Source organism: Hippocampus comes, unplaced genomic scaffold (genome assembly GCF_001891065.2).
Source record: "Hippocampus comes isolate QL1 unplaced genomic scaffold, H_comes_QL1_v1.1 scaffold276, whole genome shotgun sequence".
NCBI classification, from domain to species: Eukaryota; Metazoa; Chordata; class Actinopteri; order Syngnathiformes; family Syngnathidae; genus Hippocampus; species Hippocampus comes.
Window position 1 is genome coordinate 45302 of NW_017805074.1, and position 18851 is coordinate 64152.

General features: G+C 41.4%; 1 protein-coding gene across 4 annotated transcripts in view; it reads right to left on the reverse strand.

The window, feature by feature from the left end:
• The window catches only part of zbbx (zinc finger, B-box domain containing), a 32198-nt gene extending 13775 nt beyond the window's left edge, over positions 1-18423 (reverse strand). For 2 of the 4 annotated variants that reach the window (XM_019864842.1, XM_019864844.1), the window contains exons 1-8: positions 18269-18423; positions 16764-16882; positions 16349-16462; positions 11870-11957; positions 11506-11560; positions 10414-10526; positions 5941-6148; positions 4421-4565 (exon numbers count right to left, since the gene is read on the reverse strand). In XM_019864842.1, the coding sequence (XP_019720401.1) occupies positions 4421-4565; positions 5941-6148; positions 10414-10526; positions 11506-11560; positions 11870-11957; positions 16349-16462; positions 16764-16822 (782 nt within the window). In that variant the 5' untranslated portion in view covers positions 16823-16882; positions 18269-18423. Of the gene's footprint in view, positions 1-3760; positions 3957-4420; positions 4566-5940; positions 6149-10413; positions 10527-11505; positions 11561-11869; positions 11958-16348; positions 16463-16763; positions 16883-17266; positions 17290-18268 lie in introns of those variants that run through there. The other 2 variants (XM_019864845.1, XM_019864843.1) reach the window with 2 other exon arrangements.
• Positions 18424-18851: the final 428 nt, after the last annotated feature.

The window sequence follows — 18851 nt, forward strand, 5'->3', positions numbered from 1 at the left end:
TATTTAAATTGTTTGGACATTCCATTGTAATTTTAGAAAAAAAAAATCAATCTTATAATCATGGGTGCACAAAATAATTTTAGTGTGGTTCTCAAAGGAGCACCAGAAGTTTTGGTGTGAGGATTTATTTGCTAAAATAAACTGGATAAATATTCATTCATATTATTGGGAGGTGGCACGGTTGACAACTGGTTAGCACGCCGGCTTCACAGTGCAGAGGTGAAGGGTTTGATTCCGGCTCCGGCTTTCCTTTGTGGACTTTGCATGTTCTCCCGGTGCCTGCGTGGGTTTTCTCTGGGTATTCCGTTTCCTCCCACATTCCAAAAACATGCATGGCAGGCTGATTGAACGCTCAAAATTGTCCCGAGGTGTGAGTGTGAGCACTAATGGTTGTTTGTCTATGTGTGCCCTGCGATTGGCTGGCAACCGGTTCAGGGTGTCCCCCGCCTACTGCCCAAAGACAGCTGGGATAGGCTCCAGCACGCCTGCGACAGTGGCCGACGTGCACGAAACCTTTTCCAGAATGCACCAGCCGTACGGAGGTTTTCCCGAATTGCAAATGGCCACTACAACCCTGACATAAACTGTGCACGATCAGTAAAAATCAAACACTGTTTGATCTATGTTTCAGTCGCTGCAAGTTTCCCCCATCTGTCCCACAGCCCTCATCACTGACATTGACTAAAGACTGCCGCGAACAATCCCTCCATCTCATCATCATGTGGGACTACCTGACAGCTCAGTAAAAATGACTGTGGAAAAAAAAAAAGTGTTCCCCACAGGATGTCATGCCAACACAATTAATTATTCATGGCCACCCACTCTCTCAAAATCAAAGACAGGAGATGAGACACTGGCAAACACGTTGTAATTATTATGCATTATAAAAGTTGTAACTGTTGGAAGGAATAGCTTATCAGCATCTTCTAATTTTGCATTTCCCTAAAGTCACAGGAGTCTTCGAATTACCATCCAAGCAATGCCATATCAATTATTACCGTCGGCATACAAATCAGACCCATTGTTTGAAAAGTGTTTGATACAAAGTCAATCCTGTACTCTCAGAACATTCTCTTTCGATGTGAATCGTTTGAAAATGTCAGAGAAAGAAAGAAAAGAAAACCGTACATGATTGTGACTGTAGTGCAGGACGGCATCGTGAATGGCTCCCTTTTCAATTTTCATGATTGTTAATTTTTATTTTGTTTGTTTTTTTAAAGTTTTTTTTTCTTGAAAATGCTTGATTTTAGTTTAGTTTTTATTAGCTTTAGTATTAGCTTTAGGTTTGTGTGCGAGCGCGCGTGTGTGTGTATATATTGTGTGCAAGATTTAAAAAGTACAAAATTTCACCATAGGTATTGTGCAGTAAACACTCAACAAAAAGATTATTTTAAAACCATTTTAAAAACAAACATGTAGAGATCAAATATAGTCCATAGACTTAAAGGGGAAGACAACCCCCACATTTGCATTCTGATTGCATTCTGATGAATATTGCATTTGTGCAATATGAGTTAAGCATCCAAATCTACCTGTTGTTCGCCATCTCAGGGCACGGCCATTTTGCCACTTTTTTTGAACTGAAAATAACATCACAGTTGCTCAGGGCTCAGGTAATAACCAATCACGGCTCAGATTCAGAAACCAGGTGAGAATTAATTAGTTTTCATTAGTTTTGCAAATGTATAAGGTAGTTCCAATAAGTTTTTTGTTTTTTTTAAAGCATGTTCATTTTCATTTTATTTTGTTCATGAAAATGTTTTTTTTAGCTTTGTTTATTTCTCTAGTTTTCGTCAAGAATAATAACCATGGTCAACACATGATGGAGGTCAGAGTGACATCATTTTTGTTTGTTTGTTTGTTTATGTTTTCCATATTGGCCACTGCTCATTTGACATTCAGAATGTGTTTCACTGCATGCGCTGTTTGTTTACAGCAAAACTCCCCCGAGGAGTGTTTATAATGACTTCTGCTCATTGACTGCAGCTCATTTCAAATGTAATAAACACTAATAGGGGAACATTTAATGCCTCCAAGATCAGTGGAATTCTTCATCGAGTGTGCACATATTGACCATAGTTACAATAGTTTTTTTCCTCAATCTCTTACACGAACTAAATGTTTGTATCCAAAACGTGACATTGACGTTAACAGTGGTGCAGTTTTGAATAATGCGCTGGGAATCAAAGCTGATATTTGAAGGTCAAATGCTTTTTACTTCCGACTGTCCGTGAATACTCTGGTTCTGTCTAGGCTTGCTACAGCAAGAGAAGTTCACGATTTAGTCAATTTTCAGCCACCAAATTGTCAAGTCTACTGAGGTCATGTAAAAGAGCATGCCCATGGTCCGCCGGAACATTTGGCATGGTGGAAACTATCCACCAAATTGGCCGGACAAGATAACCGAGGGTGGCACTAGCACCAAAAAATCAGAATGTGGCAGTTTTAATGTCGAGCGCAACTGCAGTGTCTACAAATATAGATCTTTCCCGGAGGTGTCAAGAAGCAGCAGTGGAAGAGGATGAAATGTGAAAACGAGATCCTTCCAAGGTCACCTCTGATTTATGATCCAGCTAGGTTGTAGAATTTTACATGAGACTCTGATTAATTTCTTCATGGGGTCTGCAGGCTACAAGGGTCTGTGACGATCATTGGATTGAGACGGGTTTTGCAAAACTGCAGGTTGTGAAAGCTGAAAGCAGATCTTTGAAATAATGGCACCACACTATAACCTGTGTGAAGTGCATTTTGCACCAAAACAATCCAACTATATATTGTGCAGGGGGTTTTTTTTCTGTACCTTCAACCCGCTCTGCACAATATTCTCTAGAAATTGGTTTAATCGTTTCTAGTGTGTGTTATGCTAACAAAGAAAAGGTGATGATCCATGATCTCATTGGCACGGGTAATAAAGTCAAGTTATCAACTTTTCGCTGTACAGATTTTCTCAAAGGGCTCAGTGCCTTAATCACAGATACTTTGACTTTGACTTTGATGGAAGGAGGTGCTCCCGGAGAATTCAGGTCATTGTCCTGACAACCCCTCGAGTCACAGGACCGGTGATGTTTACGACTTCAATACACCTCTTTCCTCGGTGAGTTCGATAAAACAGCTCACACTCCAACCTTCACTCTTAGATACGTGTTAAAATTCAGCGTCTCACTCTTTCTTTCCACCAGCCAGCCGGTCCCTCTGTCTCTTCATTAAGCTCTGCCACCAACATGGCTTCAGGCTTATTGCACTTAGATTGGCTCCCTGCTCTGTTCCTCACTCAAAGGCTGCTGCGGCGGGGGACTTCAAGCGGTCCTGCTCAGGTGGTCAGTGGGACCTAAAAGTGCACTCTAGCGCTCATCCCCTCTAGCCCAGTCTCCGGTGGGCTACTCAGTCCGAGAGGTGGCGCTTAAATAAAGAGCTATAATTACGGGGATCTGCGGAAGCCGAGCTCTCGTGAAGTCAATAGCACAACGTGTGCTGAGAGAATGCCTTGTGAGCTAACGGCATGTGGAGACTGAGAGGCAGAAAGAGAAGCATTGGCAAGGCAGGATGTTAATATTTAAAAAAAAACAAAAAACTGTAAATGCATGAGTGCAACAGTAAAAGCAGCCCCCAAAAGTCAGTACACACCTCAAATATAAAAAAATGTGATCAAGACAATTCGGGTATGGACTCATTTTTAAGGAGACATATTCGTGAACATATAATGAACATCTAGGCTTGGAAAAAAAAGTGTAGGAATATAAAGTAAAATCACAACTATTCAAGAATTAAATTGTTGTAAGATTTATTTTCAATCACGTGTTGAATCTAACACTCAGACATATTTTTGTTACACAACATTAATCACGTTCATTTGTCATATGTTCTTGCACATTGACTGATGTTGGTCCACTTGATGGATCTTTGAATTCTGACATTCGACATAGTGTTTGGCCGCCTTCACTGTTCGTGCAGTTTACCTGTTCACAGTTGCACAACCAAAGGGGAAGTGTACGTTTTCCAAGGACGTTCATATCGAACAATATGTACTGCCAATCATTTATTATTAGTGCTTTTGACTGCTGATTTGATTTGACCAAATAAACCAAACGAATATACCTTTGAAGGCCACATTTACAGTACTGACCAGGTCATTTATATAAAATGACGACAAACCAACTCATCACATCATACCCTCTTGAATTGAGTCAGGTCACATTAAGTCGCATCTCACTGAATCGAACCAAAAACAAATTATTCGACTAAAATGAACTGGATGAATCAAATCGCACCCCTTGTATCGCGATATGTATTGAATCATCTTGCACACCACTACTACATCTGGATTGTATTAATAGTAGAAGTAAATGTTGTAAAACGTAATAAAACACCGATACTGAAATACTAAACAATACTCAAGTGTTGCATGTGAACGAATCTGTACCTGCGGTACCTCTTGAGAAGCAACCTGTCCATATAGGAAAGACTTCTTTCAGGGAACTGCACCTGGACGGGTATGCTGCTGCCTTCTCCTTCATGGCCTCTCTCTGGAGGGAAGTCAGTTTGGGCTGCTTTACCTGACATTGATACTGGGGGAGAATATACAAAAATAAAGTTGGGTGAGAGAGAGAGAGAGAGAGAGAGAGAGAGAGAGAGAGAGAGAGAGAGAGAGAGAGAGAGAGAGAGAGAGAGAGAGCAAACAAAGCCCACCAATGTGTCAGACCAAAGTAGAATGTGCAACAACAACGTCTTCTCTAAAAGGGGAAAACATCTTTTCATTGCTGCCTACAGTCAGTGACAAACACAGGCAGGCAATCAGTAAGGCCCATATAGACTAGCAACGGGATGCATGAAATACAACAGGAACAACTACAAAAGAAAAAAAAATGCAGATGGAAGAAATAAAGAAAAACGTTATGATTGCTCTCAACACTTAAGAAGTCCACAGTGGCAGCTTGAAAGTGGACCTGTGTGCCAGTGGCTTGACAGAAATAATTAGAGCTGAAGGGGTTGGCAGTAATTTGCGGAGTAGAGCAGAGAGGGAGAGGGGGGGAAAAAAATCTGTCCAAATAGTAAGGCAGAGAAAACAGGGAAGCACTATAGACACACAAAAACTAGAATAACACCACTAGTAGCACAGACATAAATATGCAGACATATGCTCTGCTGCACATGCAGAGCCAATATGAGATGGAAGGCGGTTTGTACAAATACACATCCGCATGCACATGGCTGAGGGGAATCGGGGCAGTGGAGTGGCGTACAGCCACCCATAGCACTTCTCTCATTATCGCAATATGCAACCGCCGTGGATTATTTTTCTTACTGCAGCGGCAAGCACTTTCTGGAAGCCCTGAACACATCAGCGTAGAGGGAAGGGAAAGGGGCAGCGGGAACCACTCGGGACTTTGTGAAAATAGCGCAGGAGGAGAAAAAGTTGGGATGTCGCATGAACACGGCGGGCAGGATAGGACTGTTGTACAAGTTTTGCCGTAATTTCGATGTAGCTGGAGACAGCGGGGGTTACCGTGAGGGCATGTTATCATGCATGTTTTTGGAATGTGGGAGGAAACCGGAGTACCCGGAGAAAACCCACACAGGCCTGGGGAGGACATGCAAACTCCACACTGGGAGGCCTGAGCCGGGACTCACGACCTCTGCACTGTGAGGTCGAAGCGCTAACCACTGGACCACCGGGCCGCCCAAAATTAAAACATTTTCACAAAATATATTTATAAGGGCATGAGGAAAAAAATGGTTCGGCAACAGCCGATCTCCCTTTTCTCTCAGGTCGTAGATTTCAAAGTAGTGTTTTGGGTACTGTTTGTGTCAAAATAATAATACAAAGAACAGAATTATAATGGTGGTGATAGAATTTAAATTGAAGCCAATTGATCACTGATTTTTAGCCGTTGAACTTGGATGTACCACAACATTAAAGGACGATTTTGCATTATTTCTCACCTGTTTGAGTCCAGATTGTTACTGGTTCGATGGCATTATCACACCTTTGGTTTCTCCACTCCTTGAGAGCCTCCTGGAAAGATCTAGCTGACTCCTCCTCATCATACTCTCCACCGAGTAGAGATTTGGCAAAATCCTTTTTAGCATCCTTTGGTTCCTTTTTAGTTAGTTCCGCTCTTGTCTTTTCATCATAATTCCTAATAAACATCTGCAATAAAACAAACAAACAAACAAAACATTTAAGGGAGAAGCACTGAATTAGAAAGCGTGCCAAAATGAGATTCACGCTAATCTTCCCTAATCTACGACTATAACAGCACTGTAAAACATAAATAGAAATTAAATTAGTCACAAAAATCATGTTTCCTGATGAAGGATCACCAATTCTAATCGGTATACTGTCTACTGCCTTTGCATAGCCGAGTACATTGAAGGGACAAAATGGAAGGGACATTTAATGAGATTCTCCAAGCCCATGTGTGTGTAATTGCCAATTTGTGCGGGCAAAAACAAGTAAAAATTCCATTGCCATTTGATACGAAAGCGCAATGTAGATGCTTGGTGACAATAGTGTAATCAAAAACTAATTGGGCAGCTCCTCATTGAAGCGGACATAAGTGCAGGGTGCCATATCAATGTCAACTGTGTGCTCACTTTCTAAATATAAGGCCTACTATATGGTGTAATATGTATTGAATCGTATTAAGCAGTCAGCCTGCTTGAAATTCATTTAATCCGTTGACGATTGACAGTGACGGTCTCTCTCTCACTCTCTCTCTCTCTGTGTGTGTGTGTGTGTGTGTGATATATATATATATATATAGTGAGCCTGATTAGAGCCTAAGAACACCTGAAAGTGATATGGTGCATTAGTGCCCCCATTAGGGGAACTCTAGTAAACCACGTCTATAATGCACACTGATGTTTCTTCTGTGTTCTCAAGTCTGCATGCTTCGCATGATGCTGTGACTGTAAATGATGTATGTCGTACAATCCTACATGCACACAGCAAGAGAGGTCAGAGTGAGGGGCTGAGAATGAACAGGTGCCTGTATACACTGAGAAAAGGGATAATTTTCATTTTCAGAGATTATCTGTGGAAGTCGTAGGGTTTCAAAGCCTTGCTTTGCGCATACTTCACCAATGGCCGGTAAGCAAACTGGCATCGTTGGCTGACTGGGTAGCACTGTTATTTCCCAGCAAAAAAATTCTCCCATTCAACTTCCCCGCTCGAAACACCCAACCAGTATGGAGTAGATATGTTGCAGAGATAAGAAACTTAGGTCATTGCGATTTGGGTTCAAGTCACCATTTTCTTGAGTTGGTTCTTTACAAACACTAAAAGAGTTGAAACTTGACAGCCTTGGAGAGTTAAAAACATGGGATTTGACTTGAGATGGGATGACTCTACAGACTTGACGGTGGGTGACGCCTGGTTAGCACATTGGCTTCACAGTGCAGACGTTCGGTTCCAGCTCCGGCCTTCCTGCATGGAGTTTGCATGCTCTCCCAGTAACCTGCGCGGGTTTTCTCCGGGTACTCCGGTGTCCTCCCACATTCCAAAAACATGCATGGAAGGCTGATTGAACACTAAATCGGGGGTGTCAAACTCATTTTTTGTCACGGGCCACTTCGGAGATATGACTTCCCTTGGAGGGCCGATGTAAAATCTCAACGTTATTTATTACCCATGACAATTTGACATTTCGGTACAGATTTCAGCAAGGATCATGAACGTTGACACACACGATTTGCTCCCGTGGGCCACATAAAATGGTATGGCGGGCCAGATCTGGCCCCCGGGCCTTGACTTTGACACCTGTGCTCTAAATTGTCCCTCAGTGTGAGTGTGAGCACGGATGGTTGTTCGTCTGTGATTGGCTGGCAACCGGTTCAGGGTGTCCCCCCCGCCTACTGCCCAAAGACAGCTGGAATAGGCTCCAACACCCACGCGACCCTTGTGAGGATGAAGCGGATCAGAAAATGGATGGATGGATGGATGGACTCTATGTTTCAATACCTATGTTACAAACCTCTGTGTGTGCACGTGTGCATGAATGTGTGTGTTTTTCGCAAAAGTACAACAATGGAATGCACAAGGGTGCATTGCCTTCTAATGGTGCCATAAAGCTGGCCCTTATTTCCCCTCTTTCACCAGGGGATAAATTAAAGCCACTCTCCCGGGATCAAGCATACTATCAGGCAACAAGCAGCATATCACTACACTCTTCTGTGCAACGCAGGAGGAAATTAGTTCCCTGTTTTTTCGCCTGAATGGGTCTGGAATACTTCACAGTGTTAAGCATAGTGTGTGTGTGTGTGTGTGTGTGTGTGTGTGTGTGTGTGTGTGTGTGTGTGTGTGTGTGTGTGTGTGGGTGTGTGTGTGTGTGTGTGTGTGTGTGTGTGTGTGTGTGTGATGTATCTCAAGTGGGGTCCACGAGTAATGAGGAGCAGGGCTGTTGGGTGGTGGTGATGACAATGAGCCAGTTACCTCAGGCACATCATTCTGGCCGATGCAAAATGGTTGTTGTGATTGTACAAATAATTTATTTTTTAATCATAATTTCACTGTGTTGCAACAAGCTCCTTGATATTGTTGGATGATTCACTTTCCCCTCGCCTGCACACTGAGTCATGCAAGACATAAATATTGAATTAGTGAATTAATTAATTTTTAGGATGGTGAGATGATCGACCGGTTAGCACGTCCGCCTCACAGTGCAGAGGTGCAAGGTTCGATTTCGGCTCCGGCCTTCCTGTGTGGAGTTTGCATGTTCTCCCCGTGCGTGTGTGGTTTTCTCCGGGTACTCAGATTTCCTCCCACATTCCAACGATTCAAAGAGATATATGCCATCATTATAAATGACATGCTAACCAGTCAACTACCATGCCGCCCCCAATAAATTCTTGTCTTCTGGTATTTTCAGATGTGACGGAGGTGCATCAGTGAAGCTGGAGAGCAGTTTTGTCACGAACGTGGTGGTGGTGGTGGTGGACCCCAAAAAGCAGGCAAGAGGGAGGAGCTGGGTGAACTTGACAAACTGTATTCACAAAATACTGAGGAAACTAAATCCGGAACAAACAAATTTCTGGGGACAACAATAATCCAAAGTAACGAACAAAACCCATGGGGACAAAGTTAGCAACAGTGGCGGCAACAATGACAGAAACGACAATGACCCGACACTGAGTGGTCGGCCCAGGAGTCCTTTTAACAGAAAACCTACTAATGGCATGATGACCGACAAGTGTGCCGCTGTAGGAGAAGCCCTACAGAGCCACCCGTTGGTCCCGAACAACTCAACCGTGACAAGTTTGCCATTATACTTAATTTTTTTGAACTATGTTCTTCCTGGTGATTTTTTTTTTTTTTTTTTTTTTTTTACTTTTATTTTAAATTATATCTGTAGTTTTATTATTTGCTCTTGGTTGTACAGTGTCCTTGAGTGCTATGAAAGGCGCTTGCAAATGTAATCTATTATTATTATTATTATTATTATTGTAATGTTTGTAATTATGTCCATCACAAGGGTTACTGCAGATATATATAGCCCATAGAGGTGCAATTTAACTTCACTCAAGCAAAGTACCAGATTACATTAGAACTCACTGTGGGTGAGTCGGCACCACCCCTTCTGCTTTATACTCGTGCGTTTCGACCAATTGAAAAATAAAGTTCTCAGATGTGACAGACAGAAAACTTAGCTTTCTGCTAAATCTCTCGCGAGCATCTCTGCACGTCGTTGATGTTGATGACCATTTGTGCATGTTATGCATTAACTTAATTTAAGAAATAAAAATGAAAAAAGGTCAGTTGACCAAGCTCATCGGATAGTACGGTGCAAACACGTCATTGGAATAAATCTGAGCAGTGAATCCATAATCAGCGTGAAACAAAGAAGAAAGAAAAACACCAAGCGACATGAGGGAGGGAGAGAATCCAATTTCGCATGGGGGCAAAGGAGGCCCACAGGAAAGGGAAAAAAAAAAGGTGTTAATATCTGGTACAGAGTGGAGTATATCAAAAGATGGGAGAGAGAAGGGACATTTATTTGACAGGAGGGGCATCTGATATAGGAATGGGAGTGAACAGAAAACCAGAATTAAAAGCAGCAGAGGTCATAAAATGGAACAGTAGTATTAAAAAATGCAATCAGAAAATAGGCAGATATGCTGTATATGGAATATGTAAAGCGCAAGTTCATCATAAGGATTTATTTGAAAAGCGGGGACATTTTCTCCCCTCTCTTCTGAAACCCCTGAAAAGGCTGCGTGATAATATAACCGAGAGCAAACTGGAAACTGGAAAGGAAACAATATCGAGTATGATCCACGTGGATGCTTGCGCATCTTGTGAGGCCATAAAACCTGAAGAATTCATTCAACCAGCCCACAAAGAAAGGCTTAAAATATGGAACGGATAGCAAGACTTTATTGACATCCCATCAACGAGCGCTGTGGATTTCTGCATACCTGCTGATCAGTCCTGTTGTCTCCCTGTCCACAGAATGATCCCTTCATTTTGCTTTGTCTGGTTGTCGTCTGGGGACAGCAACATGTTTCGCACAGAGGGAGATGAGGTGGAGCTAAGGAGGCAGAGACAGACCGTGATGTCACCATCGTCGTCAAACATAGCACACGGTGCATTGACCGAGTCTTGAGTGGTTGGCCAGTTGCTGAGATTTGCAAGTGTGTCTGGCATATTGAACGTGTCATACGCTGAAAAATACGGTGCGTTGAAGTTTCTCCATTTTATTTTGTCGAGTGGTTCCACGCGATTCAATCATCAGGATTCGTTTTGTTTGTTTTAAGGTAGATGATTTTGATCCAGATGATTTTATTTTGTTCAACCACTTGACAAAATAAAATGGAGTAACACACCATTTTTGTCAGTGTACTAGGATTGTAGATTAATGCAAGTCAGTGGACTTAACTTCATAAATTGCTTGGTGTGTTTTACTAAGCTTGAAGTGGCCATTCCATCCACACTCAGCATTTTGACATTTTGTCATTTTTGGGAAACGTTGTCATGCTCCTACTATGACGTATGAAGCATTTCTGATCATCCGAAAAATGACATACCATACCTTGTTTGGCTTATCTCTTGCACAAACATATATTTTTGTGCGTTTCGGGAAACGCACAAGCACCGAAAACAACACATGTAATTTCATAATAAATGCTTCCTACTTGTTCAGGATGTAGGTTGGCACCAAATCAACGTATGTACTTTTCTCAGGGGAATTTCCTTTTTTGTATTAAAGTTGAACATGTTCTCATTAAGTCATGTGGAACCCTTTGCAGCAATATGCAATAGGAAATAGAAGAAATAGAAGAGACATGGAAACAAAACAAACGAAAAAAAAACGACAGCGTTGCCAAAACACGCAGCAAGGACGGTGAGATGGACAATATCATCCATCTACTTAAGCCAACTGTGCTGCTTTGTTGTTAGCTTCTTAAATATTAACCATCATGTGGGCGATTGAGAGAAATTTAGGAACCCGGCATTCACTTTGAAATACAGTGGCAGAAATCAAGCCCAGACCGTGACTGATGACTTACCTGTTACAGGTTCATCCTTCAGCACTCGGATCTTCACCCTGCCTGCAGACAATTGCTGGGGACAGGGAACGAACAGTTTTACGCTTGCAACAACAGGCTCTCACCCAATAGGTTTGTCTGCAAAGTCCAGGGGTGGCACATTTGCATTCATGTCTGTTTTCAAGTTGGCGACATCATTTATTTCTAAACTTTGGGTACATGTTAAAATGGGTTCATTGTCCCGAAGCATTAGAAATGTATTACATTCAAATGCTATCCAATAGATGTCACCACAGGTACAAATTGAGTTAGTTTCATACATCTGAATAGTTACAGCGACTAAATTGTTGGGAGAATAGATATAAAAGCATAAAAAAATTGCTACCTTTTGGGTTTTCTTGGTGACTTGCGTCATACTGCTGCTGTTTATTGATGCTAATTGTTCTGATTTCCAATGAAAAATTCCTGATTGCCTAAACAAAGAGAGACAATGAGTAGGTATTGGTCAATTTTTGTTTGATCATCAATTCTACACGCATGTACCTCTCTAGAGTCTTAAATACTTTCATTTTTAAACATTCCCTCATGCGACCCCGAGATCCTTTACTCACCGGTATAATCGGGACCTCATAAGCCTTCCCAAGTGCAACCCTACCATCGCCTGTGCTCGCCTACCTATGCCTCACAGTGTTGTTCTGTAGTTGGTGCCTCATATTCACAGCCCTGTTGTATAATTTTACTCACGGATAACATACCGGATTGGACCTAGCATGGAAGTGTATTGTTTGGCTAATAAATCTTGGTTGTTGTTTTGATTTCTCACCTCATTTGGTTTGACCCACTTGCCACCGGTAAAATAAAAGAGAGTCATTGATGTTATTGAAGGCACAGGTACCAAGAGGCTATGTAGTGAAAAGAGGAAGCATCCACTTCAGAGCAGCTCATTTCAAGAACAAAGTCATTTTTCAAAAGATATTGGATTCAAAGATACACCTTCACATTCTTGGATCCAATCTAACAAATGAAATATCTTGCCGAACGTGTAGATTGTACTGAAAATGAAAAAAAAAAAAAAAAAGGGAACAAATCCAATGAGGGGAAAAAAATATCGTTAATGTTTCTTGGCTAATAAATCTGATTCTGATATATATATATATATATATATATATATGCAGCAAAGTGGCTGGATAGCTCAGTTGGTAAATATATATATATATACACACACAAAATATGGTATAGTAATATGGTAAAAGTGAATATGGAAGTTTTCTTTTTACTTTTGCTCCACCTCCCCAAGTCTTTTTTTTTTGTATCAGTCACTTGTCATACTTTGGATGTGTCGATAAATCATGTTTTTCAGTCATCGATGTACAATAACACACACACAATTTGGCATACTTCCAACAGACAGACATTATTAGATGGATGAGCAAATGTCATAACGAATTACCACTAACGGTTTAAAACCATGGAGAAGTATTAGAAGTAGTCGAAGCAGTTTCTCCGGCAACATACAATGCAGCAGGACTACTAAATTAACGAAAGAGTTTTGTGAAGATGAAAAAAAAAAAAAGCCTTCTTCATTCAGACGGGAGTTATTCACGCTCATCACATTGAATTATTTAAGCGATTGTGAAGGCTGTTTATTTTTGGTTGAGCTGGCAACCTGTCACAGAACGTCAAACAATAAATGTGTGTGAATGTGAATGTGTGTTTGAATGTGCCGACAGAGCTGCCACCTTCCTGAACTCTGTTAGTGTGTTGTGCTGACACAAAGGGTGGGTGTCAGGTAATCGCCCCAGCGCCATCTCCCTGGCAACTGACTATCGCCAAGGGAGACAACTCCGGCGCACCTCTGCTGGTGCACGGGTGACAAGTTGTCCCTTCAGGACCTGCTCCCAATCTATGTGGACTTTAAATTAGCAAAATATGTCAATATCTAATCCAGACAGACTCACTTGAATCGAGACACGGCTCCACACGTAAGAATAAAGTTGCTCTTAGAGATTCAACAAGAAGGGCACATTCACACAATCTTGTTTATCGGTCTTATGAAGCCATAATTACAGTGGAGTGCCATCAGGGCCTGCAAGGCCTTCTTCTCTGCAGCCCCAAACACTCTCAGAAGCACATACAGTACTTACATTTACAACTTGCATGAAATGGTAATAATTTCATTTCAAACATCCCTTCTGCTTTATATTGGTGTGTTTTGACCGATTGAAAAATAAAAGTTCTCAGGGGTCACAGAAGGAAAACTTATCTTTCTGCTAAATCTATCTCCTGTAAAGGCTTTTACCATTTTCCACCAAAGAGAAGGTAAGGAAAATAATTCATGAAGACAAACTATGTATTGAAGCGCTAGTAGTGTCTACAATTCTTCGAGCCCGAAAGTCAAAGCCACAGCTAGGAGTCGGGCAGACCCGATCATAGAAGGATGTTCCAATATTTGCTCCAAGCCTCCACCTCCTCTTAGCAAACTAAATTTGTCCAGCTATTTTTTGGGGCCCAAATAACGGAATCCGCCTGTAATACAAGGATAAGCCATTCATCTACTCTGGGAGCGGTGTGATCTTGGGGACAAGCAAAGAGAAAAACAAAAGTGGTGCATAATAAAGAAACACAACAACACGTAGAACCCAGAGTATAAATCACAGCTTGAAGAGCTGCAGGGCAGGCTTGTCAAAGATTCACTCCTATTGTACTGAGGAGGAAAATTTAGAGGGGGAATACTGAGAGGATTTCATTCTAAGAATCCTGCATGTCCTAAAGCGGAACATTAAAATAGGTGTACTTTGCCAATCAGAAAAGAACTGATGATATGATTGGGGAATAATGCTCATGTGCTAATCTATCATTACATTTACAATGTCAAATATGAAATTGCTGACAAAACGTGAGAAAACTAAATCAGCTCTCCAAACGTATGTGCGCGAAATGTGTTATGGTGACCGTTGAACGTTATTGTCACAATTCAAAATGGTATGATTGCCATAAAAACAACACTGCATGTTAGGAAACTTCAGAGGAACATCTTATAAATGACTTAAGGAAATGACTTATAAACGCACTATCTGGAAATGTTGACAAATTCCCATATACGATATGAAGTTTAAGTTAATGACCAAACTATCTTTGGGTTATTTACATATGTGTGTTAGCAGGTCACAGTGTGGCTAACGTAAGGGCAAGCATTACATTGGAAGAACTCTTGATTGTAAAACTCGCCATAGGACATAAGCAAGACAAAATCCTGTGATTTATGGACTGCTGTATCAAAATCACACAGGCAGCTGTGCCCACACCATGCATCATGAGGCCAGTGAAGCTGGAAATGTTGCAGTATTTCAACGTGACAGGAAGCACCGCGTTCTTGTGCTTATCTGTTTAGCTGCAACAGAGCTCTCTTCCCATACCGATTTATAGCTCATTTATTAGGAGCCGGTGTGTTGGGCTGCCGTCGTCATGCAGCCTATTCCAGCTGACTTCGATTCAAAAACAGACCGGTCGCACTCAATGAGAAGGCAGTTTTTTAAAAAATGTCATCGTGTGGGAATCATTCGCAAGTCTAACTGCACAAAGTCAATGGTGTGAACCACTAAACCACCACCTTTATACATTCAAACATTTACCTGGCCTTTAATACTGAGGTAAATTGGTATAGACGTGATCTCACTTGTAGCCTGGAACTACAACGTAAAAAGGGGATAATATCTCAGTGGCTCAGATTGTTTGGTTACTGGGTGTTCTTCGACCTCCTCTTCCTCTGCCTGATTTTTTTTCTCTCCAACCATCACTCATGTTTTTTTTTTGTTGTTTTTTTTGCATTACAACTGGTGAAATGGGCAGTTTCTCCGGACTTTCCTATAAGCCTCTTAACTGTCTGATCCCTCTCTTTAGCCCCTCTAAATACAACCCACCAACATGCCAGATTCAGTCGTAATGTTATTTTCTTATTACGGGAAAAGTCTCAACAGGTGGTCATAATGATTCACTTAGTTCTAATCTATATGCAGAACCTCAGAAAGGTGAGTACATCCCGGTGGTCGACTGGTTAGCATGTCGGCCTCACAGTGCAGAGGTGCAGGGTTCGACTCCGGCCCTGGCCTTTCTGTGTGGAGTTTGCATGTTCTCCCCGTGCCTGCGTGGGTTTTCTCCGGGTACTCCGGTTTCCTCCCACATTCCAAAAACATATATGGCAGGCTGATGGAACACTCCAAATTGTCCCTCGGTGTGAGTGTGAGCGTGGATGGTTGTTCGTCTCTGTGTGCCCTGCGATTGGCTGGCAACCAGTTCAGGGTGTCCCCCGCCTATCGCCTGAAAACTGCTGGGATAGGCTCCAGCACGCCCGCAAGTTTTAAAGAGTAATAACTTTCTTCACATTTGCCACAGGAAAATGATACTCCCATTGCTGGAAAATTATTCAAAAGATCTCTTTGATCATGTTTTTCTCACATCAATCAATTATTCTTTTCAATTTTAGACCCACACTTGCGCTTATAAATTCAAAAGCATGTTGAATGGGAGTCAGCACACACCCGTCCTGATTTAAAGTGCCTCTGATGAACCCCAAATATAGTAATCAATGCATATTTTAATTTAATACATGAATATAAATCGCATTTGTAAAAAATAGATATAATTCCCCATATGACATTACTCCGACCAAACACCTGATTCCCTACTCTACTTAGTCAAGTAAATAAACAGCCGTGCCACTATTTGAGGCTCCCTAACTGCGTGAAGTAAATTCACTTATTTCTGATATTTTCTGCTATTTGTCTCCTGTTACACTTTCAAATGTCCACTCCCATTTCCCCTGACTTTTACAGGCCTCCTTTATGCCCACCGCCTTGATACTCACCCTCTCTCGCCTTTCTCTCTTCTCATACTCTCTTTCAGCTTTTGCAGTTTCTCTTCCAGCTCATTGCCCTGCTGGGCCAGAGTCACCGTCTCCAGCTGCTGGCCTTGTGGGTTCCTATCGGGTAACACACACACATGCACGCACACACACTTATATGAGGCCCGTTAATGATTGTGGATCATACGAATGGCAGATCCGTGTTGCCGTGGCTGATCAATATTTTCATCAGTTAGTCACAGGGTAAGTGCACACGGACAGTGCAGTGGAGTGACGAAACATGCTGAACTGCAAACTGTCGTAATTCTAGTTACAAAATGAGGTGTATGTCTCACCAAGCAAGTTAAAAAAAAACATGGCAGACAAATGACACAGATGAACTTGTTTTAATCGCATCATTGATGTTATTTCAACTTACCTGGCACTGAACTGTAAAGATTTTGCTTTGGGAAGCACCACAAAGTCATTTAAATTCATGTCTCCTTTTGGGTTCGGTAGCCTGCGTCTTTCTGGTGGCTTATTACCAGGAGATTACTTCTGCAATAAGATCCAATCGTAATGCCGTTAAGTGCACGCTCACACTCACTTTGAAATAACATACACACAGTACAGCACTGTTGTCAATGACCTCTAAATGGATGCTGCTGAGAAACCATGACCGGAGCAGACAGAGTTGCCAAAGGCTTCGCAGGGTAGTTAAAAGAACTGGCAGTAATTGTTTAAAGGGCTATTGAGAAATTAGTTAAGTGAGACATATTGGGGTGGATTGTGATAACGAGAGCAGAGAAAAAGCCAGCAACACAGATGAAAGCATAAGGGCTTTGGAATGCGGGTTATTAAGTTTCATTCAAAAGGGTAAACATCGAAGAAAGCAAATATTTCGATTTCACCTCGGATTTTACAATATGAATATCAACAGACCATCCGTTGACCCATTTTCCATAGCTCTTGTCTTCATTAGGGCCGTGGGTGAGCTGGAGCCTAACGGGTTAAAGTGGGGTACACCCTGGACTAGTCATCTGCCAATCGCAGGGCACATGTAATAACACACATGTTTTTGGCAAGTGATAGTCAGGTGCAGTAACCAGAGAAGAAAATCCAATCAAGATCTGGGAGAACAAGCAGAGGTCAGAGCTGAGATTTGAATCCCAAACCTCTGAACAATGAGCACATCTCAATAGATTGTCAAATACGACAACCGCTCGTACACTGTCCTGCCTCAATAGACTGTAAAATTCTAATCAATTATTGAGATAAGAGTAGAGTATAGCGATGGTGATAAATAGTTAATCTTGTCATGACAGTGCAAAAATATCGATCTATCCATAAAGTTATAATCATGATTTAATGTATTAATTGTCTGCCACTGATCATGGAGCCTACTCCTGCTGAGTTTGTGCAAGAGGCAGCGTAAACCCTGGACTGGTCACCAGTCAATCACAGGGCAGATATCGATCGACAAACAAGTATTTACTCACATTCACACATGGACTATTTAGAGTTTTCGAAAAGCAGGTGTTAATGTGGCAGGAAACCAAAGTAGGTCCAAGCCGAAACATTGGTAATTGTCCACTCACAGGCTCAGACAGTAAACATAAAACAGTTAAATGAGAAATGCTGCTTCAATAACTTGGCTATTAGTCTGAGTTGAGCCGAAAAAAAAGGAATAGCGTGTAATAAGGTCAATAAATAAACAAGCACTAGCATTTACATGATTAGAACGACTGCTTAATTTAAAACAGACATATCTCAAGCAGCCGAGTCACCAAAGCAAATATATTACATCACTAACACACGAACATTAAGTCACCCTTAAACATATTTAGTCATTCTAAAATATCAAGTAACATAATGGCAAACACAAATACATTCGTGTCTGCGACGATTTATAAACCGTCAATTAGCGACATAGATTAAACTCACCTGACGTGATATTTTTAAAACAGTGGGTGTGAGGCTGGCTATTAGAGCACCGAAGAGAAGATTAAAACGTTTTTTATCAAGTTGTCGTAAAAAACGTGTTCGTTGTCGTTTGTTGTTTACCAGAAGCACGCGTCCGTTCAGCTGTGTTGTTTTCGGTTTCCGTGACAACCGAAGCACGTGATCCCAGCTCTCCTTTCGTTTGCAGTCATTATTATCTCATCAATAAACATTTGGCAAAATACACAAATAGTGGCCAGAATTAGCGTTTCTCTTATCTTTTTATTGTTTTCTTTTTATTCTTATTCTGTGTTCTATTTTCACAAGTCTTGGGACTTATTATGTGTTGTGTTTATTATTTTAGTTTACGTTAACTGTTTTGTAAAGCGCTTTTTTTTTACAGCTGCAGCTGTTGTGAAAGCGCTATATAAATCAAGATGTGTTGTATTGTTTTGTATTGTATCATTGCGCTAACCCGGGACCTTGGGTATTGTATTCCATGCCATACGACGTGGAAATGTATTTTCGATGGACAATAAAATTGCTTGAATCCTGGAATAATTATTTTACATCTTCACGTAACTTG